General features: G+C 32.5%; 1 protein-coding gene across 9 annotated transcripts in view; it reads right to left on the bottom strand.

Moving 5' to 3' along the window:
- Positions 1–412: 412 nt before the first annotated feature.
- Rbp (RIMS binding protein) overlaps positions 413–18,613 on the bottom strand; it is a 591,180-nt gene continuing 572,979 nt past the window's right edge. For 8 of the 9 annotated variants that reach the window (XM_081768676.1, XM_081768673.1, XM_081768675.1 and 5 more), the window contains 2 exons: positions 15,643–15,689; positions 413–4,160 (listed from right to left, as the gene is read on the bottom strand). In XM_081768676.1, the coding sequence (XP_081624802.1) occupies positions 3,546–4,160; positions 15,643–15,689 (662 nt within the window). In that variant the 3' untranslated portion in view covers positions 413–3,545. The remainder of the gene's footprint in view (positions 4,161–15,642; positions 15,690–18,613) is intronic. The other variant, XM_081768677.1, reaches the window with a different exon arrangement.

Genomic DNA, 18,613 nt, shown 5'->3' on the forward strand with positions numbered 1-18,613 from the left:
CAATTTCTCATAAAGGAAAATTTTCTTACTGATATGTAGTCATATTCTGATAAAAGAAACTACATTCTTAAGGATACTGTGACCAATATTGAAACATACTGATAACAAAGTTCTTGTGGATAAACAAGGGTTGCGTATGTGAAGTGATTATTTTCTCAAGCCTAGAACGTAATCATAATGACTGACAAAGAGGGGATATAGTTACCTGGGTATTTTGACAAGAAAGAGAATAAACTAAGACATGTGGCGAAGAAGGTAGATTCTACAATCTACAGAGCAGGATAAGGAAAGAAACTGGTGTTGGCTCACTGACTGCGGTACTTAAACACAACAAACATTATTTAAATCCTAAAAGAGCAAATCTGATTCTTAAGTAAAAAAAATAGGTAAACCGAATAAAAACCATAGTCAGTCAATCTTAAATTTGTCCATTTTTATTAGTATAGGAAATCTACGTAAAGTTGACATGAATGCACAGCCTTGTAAAGTTGTTCAAGGGTTCATGAAAAAAATAATCATATAACATTAACATATTTTATTATTAACATCGAGACTCTTTTTATTTATTTCTTTTCTTAGTTGGCGTTTAAGCCAGTGAATGACTTTGTACAAAAAACATTTACAAATAATCAATTCAAACTTCCACTGTAGACATGAAACTTAACAACCAGTAGGCATTATATATATATATATATGTATATATATAGATTTTTGCTTTAAATCTTCAGTCGGACTGTACAACAAAAGTCACACATTTAAATCCAGATTTTGCTTTATTTCTTTATTTATTTATTTGTTTGTTTGTTTATTTATTTATCCACAACAAATGGACCAGGTCAAAGTATATGGGATACTGCAATTTGCCAACAAAAATAAAGAAATTCAATATCCCAAGATAATAATACATGTTGCTCTCATATTTTCTTTTTTTAAAAAAAAAATGAACTGAGCTGAGCAACTGAAAGTACGATAAACACGTTTTTTTTCGCTAATGTTAAAAATCAGATCTCACGGAGAAAAACAGCGTAAAAGACAGTCGCTTTTTTATTATTTTGCTTTCATCTCTACTACTTGGTACAAAAATCTGAAAGTAATAAACTTTCATTCAAAGATTTGTTTCAATTACGAGTTTTTTTTTTCAATATGATAAATGCTGAAATATTCACATTGCAAATTTATCGGTGAAGTTGGCACGAAGATTTTTTTTAGATATATATATAAATGCCAACACTTACATAGTTAGAGATTTCAAGTTTATGTCAGCATTCAGGAGGGACTTTTGTTTTTCTTCTTTTTTTAATAATAAAAAAAAACAGAATGCCACAATCAATATATTTTTTCTCTTTTTCCCTTTTTAATTCTTCAGGCAGTATACAACAAATATTGAATGGTTTATGATTTATGAGAAATATTTACATAGAAATGTGACTGAAATTACAAAGAAAGGCACATGAAAAGTTGAATCAAAACAGGCAACAATAGTGTTACATAGGATGACAAAAAAATGGCTACGTTTCCAAATGAGGTTGGGTACTATATAATATGTATATACTTGTTTCTTATATATATAATTATATATATATATTTATATATAATTTTTTGTTAATCACATGCACCTTGAACAAAATCTTGTTGCTCCTGGCTAGTGGTTCCAGGAGAAAATTGAGTGGTCGCATCACAGGAACATAAAATTCAAACAACACAGCTCGACAAAGCAATTAGTCGGAGCGCCCTAATGCAGAACTACGAGCACAGATGCCATATTTTGTATCATACCTAGAGCGTTGCTCAACCACAGCATGTTATTATTACACAAACATATAATCACAACACAGCATTTTTCCCATTAATTTGCAATATTCTGACTTTTTTTTGACTGGCTGGCAACGATGCGTCAAGTAGTAGTAGTAGTAGTACAGACAGAGCTACAGCTTACATTACCAGAAAACGACACCAACGCCATCTCTACGATCCGACTAATGGTTTTGTCGTGCTATTAATTTCTGTCATTTTTATCTTTATTTTTTAGATATATATATATATATTCTTTTATACATATAAATAATAAATAGGATTCTAACTGTGTGATATAATTGGGATAGTCAGACAATAAGCTAGAAAAGAGGGAACATGCTACACGATAGACAGATTGAGATCGAGATAGAGAGTAGTATTAGGTGCGTTACGGGAATGAAGGAAGGAAGTCATTTTTCATATATAGAAATGTACAATTTGAGTGTTTCATTTCATTTCAGCAATGAAGAAAAAGTACAAAAAAACAAGAGCACCACCTGGTTTCATGCAAGATAATATAATGAGTTTTTTTTCTTTATTCAAAGTTTCACCATTCACTGATATATGAGATAAAGGCATATGATATTTGATTTATGAAATAGGGACACATTTTTTTTAATTACTTTTTTTTCCCAAGACACAAATCCTCAAGCAATGGATCATTACGAAACATTTACTGGCGTTCATAAGCTAAATTCAATGTCCACTCGCAAATTCCAAGATTTGTGCTTTCAGTATTGTACTTCCATTACTATATGATTTTTATAAAACTTGTATAATTTATGGTGACTTAATTAAAGCCAAATCCAGGTAAAACACTTATTGAGTATATATGTATATTTATATATATTACATGTATACATACGCAGTATTATTATTATATATGATGTATAACTATTGGGTTTTCTTTTTTCTTTTTCCTTAGTTATATTATATTAACTGTTGTCATGTTAGAGTTAAAAACTCTTTTTTTCTTTCTTTTTTTTCAAATTCATTAACTTACTGTTATACATAAATTTCGTATTCTTCCTTTATATTTTAGAAACTATTATTATTATGATTATTATTATTATTACTTGGAATGTTTGGAAAGATAGTATGATAAGATTAGCACTTACATCTTGTGACAAATGCAATTATACATTCATTAGAGATAATAGTTCAAAGCTTGAATTTTTCTTCCTTGATAACGAAATTTGAAGTAGTACCTCAATAGTTAATAATAGATGGTCCAATAAAAACATTTTTCACCTTAATCTCTCTCACTTTCCTTATTACGTACGTTTTTTTATAATGTGTCACATTAATTATATCAGTCCCAAATTATGATCATCAAACAACAACAACAAAGATTGTGGAAAACAAAATAAATATATATATGCTAATTGACCACATGTGAGTGTGTGAGAAAAACAAACAAAAAAGTTTCCTTTGGTGCTAACTTTGTAATAAACAAAATTTTTTTCGTGAAGTAAGGCGAATTCGGTTTCTTTTTTTATTCCCAAGAACTGCAGCATAGAAAACCAACCACCAGGTAAGAGCAACATTCTTCACTTCATATTCAGCCCTGACTGCAATTGGCCTCCAACTACGTGTGCTATTAGAACATGAATAGTAACCACAGTTCATCAATGATATGTACTGTTCTTTTTTTTTAATCCCTATCAAGTAGTGGTTGATTGCTCCCGAGATAACGAAAACAGAAAAGTCAGCTCTTTTATAGCATTTGTTTCTTTTACTCAAAATTATCGCTAGTCCCCCAAGCCAAATTTTTTAAAGATTAGTTCTTTACCTTTGGAAATAATATTATCAACAGATGTCTCACCACCGCCTGTGATTTCCGAGAACTTCTGCATAAAATTAGGCGCTTCGGGCAATTTGGGAGCAAAGCTAGTTGGGGGAGCAGGGGCTGTTGGAGATTCTTTGTTAGGAATAACAAAATCAGGGACAACTGCGGGTACACCTTTCAATGGTTTACTGGGTGCTGTTTTGGATTGAGCAGCAGCTGTTGTGGTATTAGTTGCAGGGGCAGTGGTTGACGGTTGAGTAGTTCCTGGCTGCGCTTCTCCTGGAGCAGTCGTCTTCGGCTCAACATCTTCTGGTCTTCCTCCGTGTCTATCTCCTCCTGGCGGCGGTGGTCCGTGCCTATCGTGCTCGTGACCTGGTCCCATGTCTGGGCCACCTGGCCCATGCCCACCTGGTGGAGGAGGGCCAGGGCGGCGATGAGGTGGACCTTCAGGACCCCAATCTTGGCCAGGGCCACCACGATAATCTCTCGGGGGAGGCGGTCCTCTTCCACGATGATGGTCCCATCCTGGGTGGCCTCTACCACCTCTCCTGTCGTCTCTGTACCCCCTCATTGGATCCTAGAAAACAAATCATACCAACACATACATAACTGATACATAATTGAAAATTACAAATTAACGTACTTTGCGAAGTATAAATTAACTTAAAGAGTATAACTATTAGCATTACAATTTGAAACTATTCAAAACAAAAATGTAGGAAGCTAGGTAGTCGATATTTTCTTCCCTCATGCCCACCACGGTTATCAAATATTAACCAGGAAACGAAATCATCGCGAACTTTCAGAGGATATTTATTTTTAATTGAAGTAAATTTACAAAAGCTTTTGAATTTCAACTCTAAATATAAATTATTTTTTCTTCACATAACCTCAATGTATAAGTTATATATATATAAGTGCAGATTTTATCTAACAAATCTGGTTTAAATCACTATATACATCTATCTCTTCTTTAACAGAAAAGCGACATAACTTAAAAATGGCCTTTATTAAGATGTGATGTTGAAAATGCTCCTCACACCTACGAAGCTTATGCTTGAAAATGACTGCAGTAAGGATACACATCAATGAAGCAATTGTGTCATTTGTCCTTCCTTGTTAACCATAGCAAATGCAAATATTCCAATCATTTTCCTGAAAAGTAAGCGATTTTGAGATGTGTCACTTCTCTATTAAAGACTAATATATGTAGATGATGATATATATATACGTTACATTGCGGAATACAATATCTCCTCATCAATAATGGTGTTTTGAAATGTACTGATGTATTCGTTTCTAAAGGAAACGTGTTCCTAATATTGCTCTTAACTTCTCTGTGTGATGAGCTAAAGTGCAAGCTTGTAGATAACATACACAAGTGCATTTGGAAACAGTTAAACAATGTTTTCGAGTGTATTGAAACACTCTTGAGGTTACAGACTTTTGGTATTATGAAATTTGAACGTGATCAATCCTGCCCATTTATGTGGCCATGATGAAAGTAATCATGAATTTAGATTGTTTTATTAGAATATTACATAATATATTAACATCAAATCTATTCCAGTTAGTCGATTTGGAGTTTAATTACCCGTTCAGCATCAAGGCTATATGGGACGTAGATGTGCAGCTTAACATAGAATCCGAATAAAATGACGTCCCACCAGGAATCAAACCGGGACCTTCCACATTAAAGGCGCGTACGCTAATCATATAGTCAAAAGGAAGTCCATATCTGTTTTAGTTGTACATATTAATAACAGTTTTCGAAGAGTAACATAAAAAAAAAAAAAAAAAAAAACGAAGTTATAATTTCTTGTACATGTTATGATGTCTACTAAGAATTGTGATAAACATTTCCCAAATTTTAACGAATGACTACAAAGATGTTATTTGCTGCATTTATTTACCGAACATTAGATATGCGAGATTTAAAAGATCAAAAGATCAAAATAATTAATATAACTTCCAACTTGGAATATATATATATATATATATATATATAATGTAAACTAATTACGGGTAAAACCGAGCTATTTGTAAGATAGAAACCAGTAAGATATTTGTTTTTAAAAAATATAGAAAAAGTAATTTTAAAATGTATTAGAAGCAAAGGAAATTATTTTTAATGCAAAAGTAATATTGGTAAAATACAAAGTGCGTTTATGTTTAAGACTCTAGTCATATGTGCTCCATAAAAAAGCTTTTGGTTCACAGCTGTGCTAGAATGTGTAAGCCTTATCATGCTTTGTTTAATAATATGACTGTGCAAATATGCTGTTAAAAGTATCTTTTAACAACATAATTTTATATATATAATGCTCATTCCAAGGTATCGAATTTCTTAATCATAACTTAAGAAACATACATACACACACAGAGAAAGAAGAGGGAAGAAACAAGATAATATATATATATATATGTTATATTATGTTAATAGAGGATGATAAGGAAATAAAACAAGAAAAAATATGGTAGAAAGATCATCCTAGGAAAAGTTTAAGGAAAAGATTATAGAACATATTATTTGCAGTGCAAATGTAAGACAAGAAATATTAAGAGAAATGAAGTGGAAAAAGAAAATCAAATAGTGAATACAAAAAATATCAGAGAAAATGAAATGGAAGAAAGGTTTCAAATAGTGAATACAAAGAAGGTAAGTAGAAATGAAATGGAAGATAAGTATCAAATAACGAATACGAAGAATATCAGAAGAAATGAAGTGGAAGAAAGTAATCAAAATAATAAACACTAAGAAGCATTTATACTGCCAAAAATACAGACGACGATTTATACAATTGATTCTTACTAACATTGATATGCTTTATTTATTTATTTATTTATTTAGCACTAAATATTGTATTTCGCTTTATGTACGTGTAACATAATCAACACGCCAATAAAAGTGTGCCTAATCTTGTTATGTATTAAACCAGATGACTAAATTATACTGCCAGTACTTATTTTGTACTTAAGTACTGTCAGTAAACTATTTTTCTCGTATCTCATTAAGTACTGTATTAGTTTTGCAGTCTTCTAGTACTAGACTTGCTATATCTTTATTAATTAATCAGCCAATTCAGTTAGCAGAAAATAACGTTTTTAACGTTAGATTGTCAAACAGAAAAACAAAACCAGTTGAAATATCATGCCGTTACTTCAGTCCTAGTAAATATTACTCAATAATAATTTTTTAAATATTATTTAGTTTCCATTCTGTATCATTTATCTTTTCATTTCACTTATTAGATAAATTACTCATTTTAATTTTATCTGTACAGTTTCAACTCTCGTTGTTGTGAAATTAATATGCTACTATTAGATTATGTAGACTTATTCTACACTGCACAGGAGTCTAGAATACATAATAATTGACTTTAATTAGATTGATGACTAGAACTCTTATGCAAGTGTTAATTATTGCATTTCAAGGCACGAATATTAGTCCAAATTGCTCCATGAGAACTGAAGCTTACTCCAACTTTGTGAAATGGTTGTTTGAAAATTTCTATTCTATCCCAAGCGTTTCACTGACATCCAGAATTGTCATTCGTTGGTAGTTTTTAATAGAACTTGTGTAAGAGATGTTCAATTTGCCACCTTATGTTCAATAGTGTTTGGTATTGTGTGCATTTGTTAAATCTTCAATTTCTTCAAAATCTTCACAGAAGAATGTATTCTACTTGTACGCCAAGAACTTCGTAATTGGCTTATTAAATCTGATATGCATAGGTATAATCATTATTGCTAAATATAAATCTGTAGCCAAGTGCGTCCAAACTACAGGGAAAATGGACCAACAGTCCACTTTTGTTTCCACAACAAAAGTGATGAAGTCTACATTCCCTCGCTTCTACTCAAAAAATTTCTATCTGGTAACTTTTGTACGTGATTACAGATAAAGATCTAATTCTAGTACCAAGTTAATATACATATATATTCTGAGATCTTACAAGCAATATCTACTAGCCAATGGCTGTAAAAAATAAACAAATCAAAGTGTCATATATATTAATGAAAGGAGAAAAACAACCGATTTAAACTTACGTTTACACATCCTCTTACAGATCCTCTGTTGATGCGAATTCAATAACACACAAAGAGTGCAAAAGTGAATGACTGGACCGCAACTCAAACCCAAGATCTCCAGCATACCATGCCACTGCATTAACCATTACGAGTGAGAGAGTGTGTGATTGTTTTTGGAAGTGAACTGGATGGTATAATGGTTAACGCATCAGCACGGTATGCCGGAGGTCCCGGGTTCGAGTCTCGCTCCAGTCATTTACTTTTTCACTCTTCGTGGGTTATTAAATCAAAGTGTTTCTTTCTCTTTCCCTCACACAGAAGTCACGACGAAGGGTGCAATAAATTTCGTTTATGACAATATAGATTTCTACAAGTCCATACTCAAGCTCTCTATTAACTATGCTAAGATGAGTTTGGAAAATGATGCCAGTAGGGCGCGCTTTAAAATTTATTTTCACATTATTTTCAATAGTATAACTCCACTGAGATTGGTAAGCTTGATTAATCTGTCTATTCGTATCACCAAAGACACAATGTATCGCTTCATACATCTGTGTTATCCATTCTACAGAGCAATTGAAAACCTAACTATCTCTTAAAGTACCTAATAATTTTATTAATTAATGGTCGATTTTGCTGAAACAAGCTTTGGTGGACACAATAGAATAATACAAATTGTATAGAATGCTAATATTTACATTTAAATATCAGCGTTGTCTACTAGTTTCTGTAATTCTCTAGCAACAGCCTCAATTGACTTTTGCAAAACTCGGAAGTCAATTTGATCTTCTTCTACATTACAAAATTAGCTAGCACTGCTGAACGCGCCTACATAATCCAACCCTACAACTTGCAAGCCCAATTGTCGAGAAGTGGATGGTTATGGTATACAGTGCTTTCTTTAGTCATAATTAACAAAGATCGGAATGTTGTATTGAATAGGGCCTGAGCAATTAGATACATTTTGAACATAACTTTGTAATCATAGCATCTCTCTGACATAAATATGATAAGGGAAAATTAGTTAAAAGTATTTTTAAAAGTTATTATTGTATATTACATTTTAAACATTCTTCCTTTAGCGGATTTGCTTCCATTTCGATATCAACTAAAACGTAATTAATATCTGTTAACGCATAAAATTTTGATTATCATCTGAAACTTAATTATTACTTCGTAATGCAGTAAATTTTGCTACAGTTATCCGATCTTGCAGCTTTGTTATAATTTCTATATCAACAGAAATTTCATTATTACGTGATAATAGAATGAATTCGTTAGTTTTCTTACTCTTCGACTTTGCTTAGGCTTTCTACGTATATTAATTAAAACTTAATTATTACCTCATAACGCGTGCACTAAAAGTTTACTGATTTTCTCATTTTGGCAGAATATCCATACGGAAAATTTTACAGATATGTATGTGTGTATGTATACCATATGAAGAAGAATTTTAGGCAAAACCATTTTAATGATGTAATATGGATTATTAAAATAAATAAACATGAGTATCTTGCGTAAAGGTTTGTTAAATATAGTGCTCATCATATACCAAAAACAAAACCACTTAGCGTATTGGCCCATTTGTGAGCCATTTTAAGCCTGCTTCGGTGCCATCTGTTAGCGATTGGCTGAACTACGTCGAGCCTAGCGGCGAACACGTGGTCAGGTCCCTAACAGGTGCATCAGAAGCTTTCTAGACCTAGTGGCTGTCACATCTTGTTTTCACGTGACTCCCCAGTGTGCCTCACAACCCTGGGTGGACGGCAAAAATTGGGGAAGCACCGGCTGGAAATCAAACCCGGCACCACGCGGATATGAGTCCATCGCTCTACCACTAGGCTACGGTGTTCCCTGTTCATCATATACAATTCTCAATAAAAGTGTATAACTTGCCTTTATATTTATTTTTTACCTTAAACCTCTAAACGAATTGACTAATACATTTCTTTTCTTGATGTAGGGAGAAAGTAATCCTCCATTCAAATTTCTCAATTAAATATGAAGTTTTTCAAAAAAAACTCTTAAGAGAAGGGTATAAGTTTTATTAGCAACTAAATAACACATTATGTAAGAGAAAAGGTCTGTTCAATTTATTTAAGATAAGGCTCATGAATCGCTGATCATTACATGAATTTCTACAATATTATCAGCATCTAACAAAAAACAGTTGTCAAAAGCTGAGACACGTATATCAGTCGATAGACCTTATTAACCTGAATAAAATGGTATGGATGAGCGTAAATCCTCATGTGTACTTTTTGAGAAAAATCGAGGAGAACGAATGTTTATCTAAACCTAAAACTTAATGTATGATCACTACACCAACCTATTAACTTGGAAGTGATATATGAAGTATATTTCCTTATCACGCTTATCATTATGACACTGGCAAGATGACAGTACCTAGTATTGTTAAGGAGATTATAGACCCAAATTGGCATTAACTGTTAAATTTTAAATTTTGTTTAACTATAGGAGGTGTGATCAAAAATATGGTGAATAATTTTATTAGAAACAAAGTAATAAGACTACATATAATTGGGTTTAATCTACTTCAAAGTACTGTCCTTGGCTAGCAATGCACTTATCCCAACGCTGAATCCATGACTGGAAGTATTTCTGGAAGGCTTCTTTTGGAGGGGCGTTCCTCTGCTCTGTCGTGGGCATGTCAGTGTTAGAAATAGAGTCAAAACGTTTTCCTTTAAGCACAATTTTAATTTTTGGGAAGAGCCAGAAGTCGTACGGTGCTATATTTGGAGAGCACAGCGAATGTGGACAGACAAGAATATTTTTTCGGCCAAAAACTTGTGGATCAAAACCAACGTGTGGCATGGCGCGTTTTTGTGGTGGTGAAGAAGTAAGCCATTTGCCCATTTAATTGGCGGTTAAAATGTTTTCAACGGACTCATACGTGATGTTTAGTTCTTCGAAAAGCTCTCGAATAGTCATTCGCCTGTTTGAACAAATCATTTGTGCCAGTTTTTGTACGTTTTCTTCTATTTTTGACCTCGAAGAACTTCTCGATCATTGTTCGTTTTCAACTGACTCCTGGCCGCTTTTGAATCGCTCATACCACTTGCAAACAGCCTTCAATACCACCGCTTCTGACATTTCGTGAGCTTCTTTGGCACTTTTTTGCAGCTTAGAACAAAACAATGTTAGCGCGCGACAGACATTCTTAACACGTCCTCAATTTTCTGCTCTGGAAGCTAACTAACATATCACAACTCGTTCAAACTCGACACTGACTGTACCAAAGGTTTAGGCTACCGGGCTTACTAATCGAAATGCATACAACATCGACAGATGGTATTGTGCAACTACATTCATCGCACTTTTTGATCATACCTTATATAATATTGTCCAAAGATGAGACATACAGCAATCGATAGATCACACCAAGCTGAACAAAATGAAATGATTGAGAGTAAATTTTGATGAGTACTTTTCAAGAAAACTGATAAATATAATTTTTTATGCCACTGAAAAGTATGCAGTTTGTTGCCAATATCTATTTTGAGTTTTTTTTTTTTTTTCATTCGGCTGGAACAGATGAGTATTTATGTATGTACTGTAAATGTAAAACGAAAATACACTGCCACAGAGCACATAATATCTATTGTCATTTGTCTTCTAACGTTGGCACACGTTCTCCTAATAGTGACACACATTACCGTAAATGTGACGCTCTACTGGAACAGATTGTGTATTTACGTATATACTGTGTATGTAAAACGAAAATACACTGTCACGGAGCACATAGTACATATTGTTATTTGTCTTCTAACGTTGGCACACGTTCTCCTAATAGTGACGCACATTACCGTAAAAGTGTTGCACATATTAGTAAAATATAATGTTGTACATGTTAGAAAGTAAACTTTAAAAACGTGGGATGACACTTGCCATAAAAGCATTTATGGCAATGTTAGAATTCTATAGAAAAAGATATAGAAACTGGTTGCTAAAGAGTTTGTTGTTTTGTTTATTAGTTTATTATGTCAGAGTTTGTTCATACTAGTCGTTTAATGTTTGTGGCTAGTGTTTGAGTAAAGTTTATAGTGTAACTAATGTAGAATGGAGTTAAATCATTAAGTCAAGAAGTAATGTATGATTAATAATTTATAAAGGATTAATGCAGTTATAAAATTTTATAATTTATTGAGAGTAGTACCATTGTGCAATCTAAGGTCACTAACAGAACCTATTAAATACGGGAATTGAAATCCAAGTTGGATGGTAGATATAATTAGTTTTACCTTTTAACAGTATAGAAACACATTTGACAGATTGAATAGTTCTCTATTCAGTAACGAGAATATAAGAGATGGTAGACAGTGGAATATAGTTCCACTACTAAGTTTCTTGTTTAAGAGAAGCATCAGCAATGAAGATTAAATTCGGGACTACATGCACACAAGCATTGACCTCTTGCGGTAAGAGTGTACTTTAAGCAGAACAAGTTATTTTGTCACAGGATGTGGCATTGTTCACATAAGGTAAGATAGGAATAAATAGGGGAGGGGAGGGTTAGCTTAGGGTTAGGGAAGTTTGGACCCATTTTGTTAGAAAATAGAGTGTAATTCATCGTATTGCTATTTATTGTGACTCGGTTCCTATGAATGTTCTGCTCAAAGTGCACTTTTTCCACACTTGCCTATGAAGGTTTACTATGGTATATTTGATGTGATCATCTAAAAGAAAAATATATATATACTATTGAAAGATTGTGAAAATTACTCCGAACAAGAAACAAATAGTTAAAAAATAGTCTTTTAGTCATTCTTGATGAAATGGTAATACGGGGTAACCCATGGCAAATTAGTTTTTATTTTCAACCGTATTGTGATTTGTCTTGTTTAATTACACTACTAAAGTTTAAACTAACTTAAATATGCACCGTATCTTTCCACAGAAGAGAACAAACCATGCATAAGTTGTAACTTAACGTTGTTTCTTATTCATGATCTAAGAAAGGAAGGAAAAAACGAAAGCTTATGATTTTATTATAGATCTTTTTCTTAAAAAGTTACATTAAATATTTGAGTTTTTAAGAGTATCACATACATTTATCAATAATCATTTGTCGATAATAAACGTAACTTCTTACCATAAGAGTTAATTTTTATTATAATAAGTAATGTTTACTTTATAACATTTAAATTTTCATTACACAACAATAGGTATTCACGCCTATTTTTTAAAAAGATACAAATTTGTAAATTCACAATACACATGAAAACAATTACATATAAAACTACGAAATATTTTTATTAATAATATTATTTCGTTCTGAGGCATGCAAAAGCTTGAAAAAATGTCGTAGTTAAAACAGTCTACATAAAAATTAGTTTTGAAAAAGGTATTAATATTAGTTTTTCTTTTTTTATTTTACTAAATATGGCTCAGAAAATAATAATTAGCACTACACATTCATTCATTCAATCAATCACAATAAAAAATCACAACTTGTGATTTTCACCTAACTACAGTGGTTATTAAAAAAATAACACTCTACTATGTTAGGGTAACTATTCATAGCTCCTATACTATAACTGTGGAAAAATCAGTATTTAAACATAGCATATTATCTCTGATATGATTTAAAATCTCACTTTCCTTTTTTTAGCATTTCAGGTTTATTGCAAAAAAAATGGAACAGAAATTCTAATAATTTTATATTGTCTTGTTTTTCATTTCGTTCCTTCTACATGCATTAAAAAAAAACAGTGCAACTGGAGAAGTACTGATTTGAATATGCAAATTATCATGCCGCAAAAAGAAAAAAAGGGGGAATACGTTTGTAATTTTAGTATTACAACTAAAATTACGATAAATCGATTGTTCGAAACCACACTCAGCCTTGCACTAGAAGGAGTATCAAGACATTCTATGTATATACCGGTAGTTGACACGTAATCTTGTTTTAGAGATCGCCATTTTGATGTAAACCATTTCCCTACACTCTCAGGAACTCATAACCTTACAACAAAGATTTAAAATGGATAAATTTTTCTTCGTAAGAGCACAATTCAAAATTCGAACAAAAATAAAGAGCTTTCTGTAATTTATAAGTATTAATTTTCTACTACTCCATTGTTGTGTTCACTCAAAATTTGTTGTGATATGATTGCATTTGTGACTGACTAGCTATACCTCATGTGATACTTAATGACAAACATTGAAATTAATCGAACTTTAATAAGCATATATAATATCCATATAGTTGGGACATCTTCTCGAAAACCATCAAATATTTTAGGACAAAACTGACATTTTTAGTAGACTTGATCAACGCTAATGACGTATCTATTTGAGGAACTAAAGAAGCTAAGTAATTCAATAAGGGTGTGCCAAATAAAATTCTCTCGTTTTGCTTTATGTACACCAGGTATTCGGAAAATGATAGACCTAAAGTGTACGACCGTGTAGGGGACCTTAAGCCAAGAAAGAAAGAGAAATTTCTAATGGACAAGGGCCCAATAAATTGCTTCTTTCAGAGCTATAAGCAGCAAAAGTTCGAAAAACGTCATTGTTTGAAGTTCTCAACTTTGAAAACAATGAACTAAGCTCAAGTGATTCGAGAAATTGTGCAATAACTAATAGAAGTTGGATCTACATGTCCATATTTGCGAACACTAAACTACCAGTAGATGACAAATATTCAGAAATGTGCACCTACACTAAGTTCTATTTTTCCCGTAGTACTTTACTTACTTTTATAAAGCCTGGCGTGTAAGTATGATACATTTCACTGCTACGAATATAACTTTTATTTATAACTTTTACTAGTTCGTGTATGGCTTCTCGCACGACTTAAGCTGGTCTCATAGATTTCAAGCTAAAACTCTTCCAAAACTGATTTTCTGTACTTTAAACCATTTAAAGCTTTGAAAGGAAGCGCTGTTTTCACTCGTGCTTAACATTTTTCCTTTTCTTGCTTGCTTTTATGTTCCCTACAAAGTGGTACACTTTTGGTTCGTCATTTTTTGAAACATTTGGTGTATCACATTATATAACTATATACATGTATATAAATTTAAAACAAAAATTCAAATTAGAATTTAGAGTTCACGACATACAAGAACTTAAAGAGGGACTGGCGTATAGGGTAGCAAATAGTATTTGACATGTTCACATCTGAGACGTACGTAATTATGATTTGAGAGTATGCGTATAACGTATCTTCCAGCTTGAACACCGTTGTATGATAAAAACGAATTCTTTACTTTGTAACCTTTCTAAGGTATACGAAGCTATAATTCTCATTCTTTATTTTATTTATTCATTTTTCGTTTTGCATTTATTTTCAATTTAAAAAAAAATAAACTGTTGGACAAACTTAATTTTACTTTTAATTTTTATGCATTCATATATATATTTTTTTAAAAATATAAGAAATATATGTTAGTTTTACCCTTAATTATAAATTTCTGTTACAAATAGATCGTGAAAACTAAAGTTATGCTTTTCAGTCTCTTTTTTTCTTTCGCCTACACTTATACTAATAGACAAAGTCGAAAGGAGTAAATTAATGTATTTCTAGTGCAAGAAAGAGCATCAGCTTGAACAGAGCTAGCTTGTATTAAAAGAGAAAGAATATTTATTTGACCAACTAAACAAGATGTCTCGAAGAACAACTACAACAAGAATAGTTTCATAATAGACAAAAGAATCGAACAAAACAGGGAATAAAACAAAACGACCAAAAAAATAAAATTGAGAAAACAAACCAAAAACTGAGAAGCGTATATATATATATAACCGTGTTAATGCTGATTTATAAGACTTAAAACACGTCATTGATAATGGCACGCCATTTGTCCAAGTAGGGTGTGAAGGGGAGGGGAAAGAATGCATGTCCTTTTTCTATTTTTTTTTTTTAATTTTATTTTCAATATCGAGGAAAGAGAAGAAAAAATATATGTATGTATATTTATTTTGAAGCGACAAAACACACACTAGCAAAAAACTGTCAAGTCAAGAGTGAAAGTACGCAAGCATTGGCCATGCAATTCACTTACCTGGCGATCAGCTCTATTATCTATATGTGGGGGAGGAGGGCAGGCATCTAGCAAAGAAATTGGGAGGAAGATATTAGTTTAAGAGCTAGGGAGAGGAATCATGGAGAGAATTTTTAAAAAATATATATGGCAAAGAGTTTTTGAACGAAATAGTAGCTACAAGTAAGCATGCAGACCTGGTACAAACCAGGTAAACACCACAGCACTTCTATACATTGGAGACACAAATATTTTGATTCCTGCAAGTGGCTGGGATGTTTTGTGTAAGCTTGTGCTGTTGTTTACTTTACAAGTTTACTGTGGACTGTGTATATTAATTGTATATTTTTTTACATTCCAGTTCATTCAGTCATTTTATAATCTATAATCTTTTCCAAGCTTTCTTTCTTTTGAATAAAAACAGACGTAAAAAAAAATCGAAAATTGTTTTTAAAAATAAATTGTTATATGTATGAAAGTTCAGTGTTGCTAGATAAATTACCAATCTTGTTCTTTTCGATATTTGATTCAAGAAGTTAAAAAATTTACTTACTTGTCATCATTGATTCTTTTTTTCTTTCGCAAAGTTTTACGATTAATTTCCATGTGAATCTGGCAACACTGTAGATTACGAACCAAAAACATGTACTTATATAGTCTCTTATCATTATTTAGACCTAAATAGAATCTTAACTAACGAACTGTTTGATTAATATTCGTTTTCCGTTTTCTTGTGTTTAAAGCTCTTATTTCCTATTTAGAATTGGCCAATCCCAACTCACAACATGCTTAATATATGGTGGTATAACTAATTTTGCTAACCAAAATATATTTTAAAAAAATAACAAGTGAAAACTTTAGTTTTAGTAGCATCACTGCTTTAAATTTGATAGGAAACAAGAGCTATCATAAAGCTAGCAAAGATTAAGGGGAAAAAAACTAAATTACTCATATGTATACATGTATGAAAAAAAAATGTTACTGAATGAACTTGGAGTTCAAGTGTATCGATATATAACATATATATATAGATAGATAGATATACGTATATGATGCTTAGCCCCTGTATCTGTTTGTTTGCCAGCCACAACACACTGCCCACACTTAAACAAGACCACGGACAAAGAAGAATGACAAAAAAAGAAGCACAATTACACATCAAAAAGGTAAAGGGGTGGAAAGGGGGGGAAAGCTTTGAAGGAAACAAAAAAGCTTGTGATATGAGAAAAGGGGGGACATTTGAAAGGAAGACGGAGGGCAACATACATTTACAGCATTGTAGCAAAGTTCTAAAAAAAAAATACAATATACAGAGAAGTTAAAGAGGTCTGGAATACTACAAGATTTGACAAGGAAAAAAAATGAAAGAACAATCATAGCCTTTTTTCGTAAAGTATCATTCCACAGTTGATATCTTTTACTGTGCAGCAAGGATGCAAAAGAAAACTTTTTTTAAAAAAAGTATTTATTGTTTGCTGATTTTTTTGTTTTCCGCCCCAGTGTATTTTAACAGTGTTTTTTAACTTGTTCATGTACATAGGACATTCTCATCACACAGTACATAGTCAAACACGTCCTCTTCAACAACTCCATTAGGGATTAAGAGCCAGGAAGGGGTTTTGAAACAACACAAGAAAAGAAAACACGTTGTGTGGAAACACAAACACTCATACCCAGAGTGAAGAAAAATATGGACAGAAAGTATAGCACGACCAAGCGATCAGTTCAAAGTAACTATTTTTCGTTTGTTTGTTTTTGTCGCAAAGCAACTTCACTAAAATCATAAAACTCTTTGAGTACATGTATATTCTCACAATATATAATTCCTTGCAGCAACGTTGCTAGATACCTAAGTAGAGTGCAAAGAGATTTTATTCTTGATCAGCTGTGAGTAATGCTTAGTATCGCCCAGAGGCAACAACTTCGTGCACTCTATGCTAGCATACTTTACAAGAAGATATTTTTATCCATTTCTATCTCGGATAACTTAAAAAATCTCAATAGCAGACATAGACCTTATTGCACAACTCATACCTTTACAATACAGGTACTACGAGATGGGAGGCAGATATAGGCTATAAATACTAAGAAAGGTATGTAACCTTGGTTAACAATAATAAAAAAAATGAGCAGCTTACTAACTGAAGTTGAACTGTTCGCAATTTTTGTCTTGGCTTCTCGATTGTAGTCAGATCAAGGTTCGATATCACAGCTCCTTCGCACACTGTGGGCAACCGACCTCTCCCATTATGACATTTCGGACTATACAATAACAGCCAGAGCATCCCGGCTTTGAAGAGATTTTTCCTTAACAATCTTCGGAAGTCCTTCTCTTATCTACAGCGCATGACCCCGTCATCTCCCAAAATAACAATCAGTAACCTTAAAATAAAATAAAGCATATAATGTTCACGTTGGGATAGCGAGAATATAAACTACTATTATTATTTTTTTTGGTATACCAGACCTCCCTCCCATGGAAACAGCAGATAGTGGTGGGAAGTTTGTGAGGGGCGACCCAATCGCGTTTCATTCTACGATGAATTATACATTCATCAGTCTTGCGGTCAAGCTGCCCTCACTCTTGCTACACACAGACCAAAGACCTATTACTCGCCACTGTCACTGCTAAGGTTTATTTTAGGATATGGACATTTTCTATTTTCTTTTCTTATTTCTTTCTTGCATTGGCGTTACGCACCAGATCACGTGACCAGTGTGCCTATTTACGAAAACGAACAGGTTCTAGTATTAATCTAGTAACATTAAGATTTTTTTTAAAAAATAGTATTAACTCGGATTTTGTTTAAGACATGTTAACAATGTCAAATTATTCACATAAACCTATTTTCCTAACATATAGAAGATGAAATGCACGAAGTAAGTGATCTAATTCTATTTTTTGTTTTTCTTATCTGCTAACGAACGAACCAAGACAACAGAGCTAATCTCGGCAAAGTGAAAACGAAGGCCACCCCCGCCAAGTTTTTTT

This window comes from Thermobia domestica, chromosome 8 (assembly GCF_964235325.1).
Source record: "Thermobia domestica chromosome 8, izTheDome1.hap1.1, whole genome shotgun sequence".
Lineage (NCBI taxonomy): Eukaryota > Metazoa > Arthropoda > Insecta > Zygentoma > Lepismatidae > Thermobia > Thermobia domestica.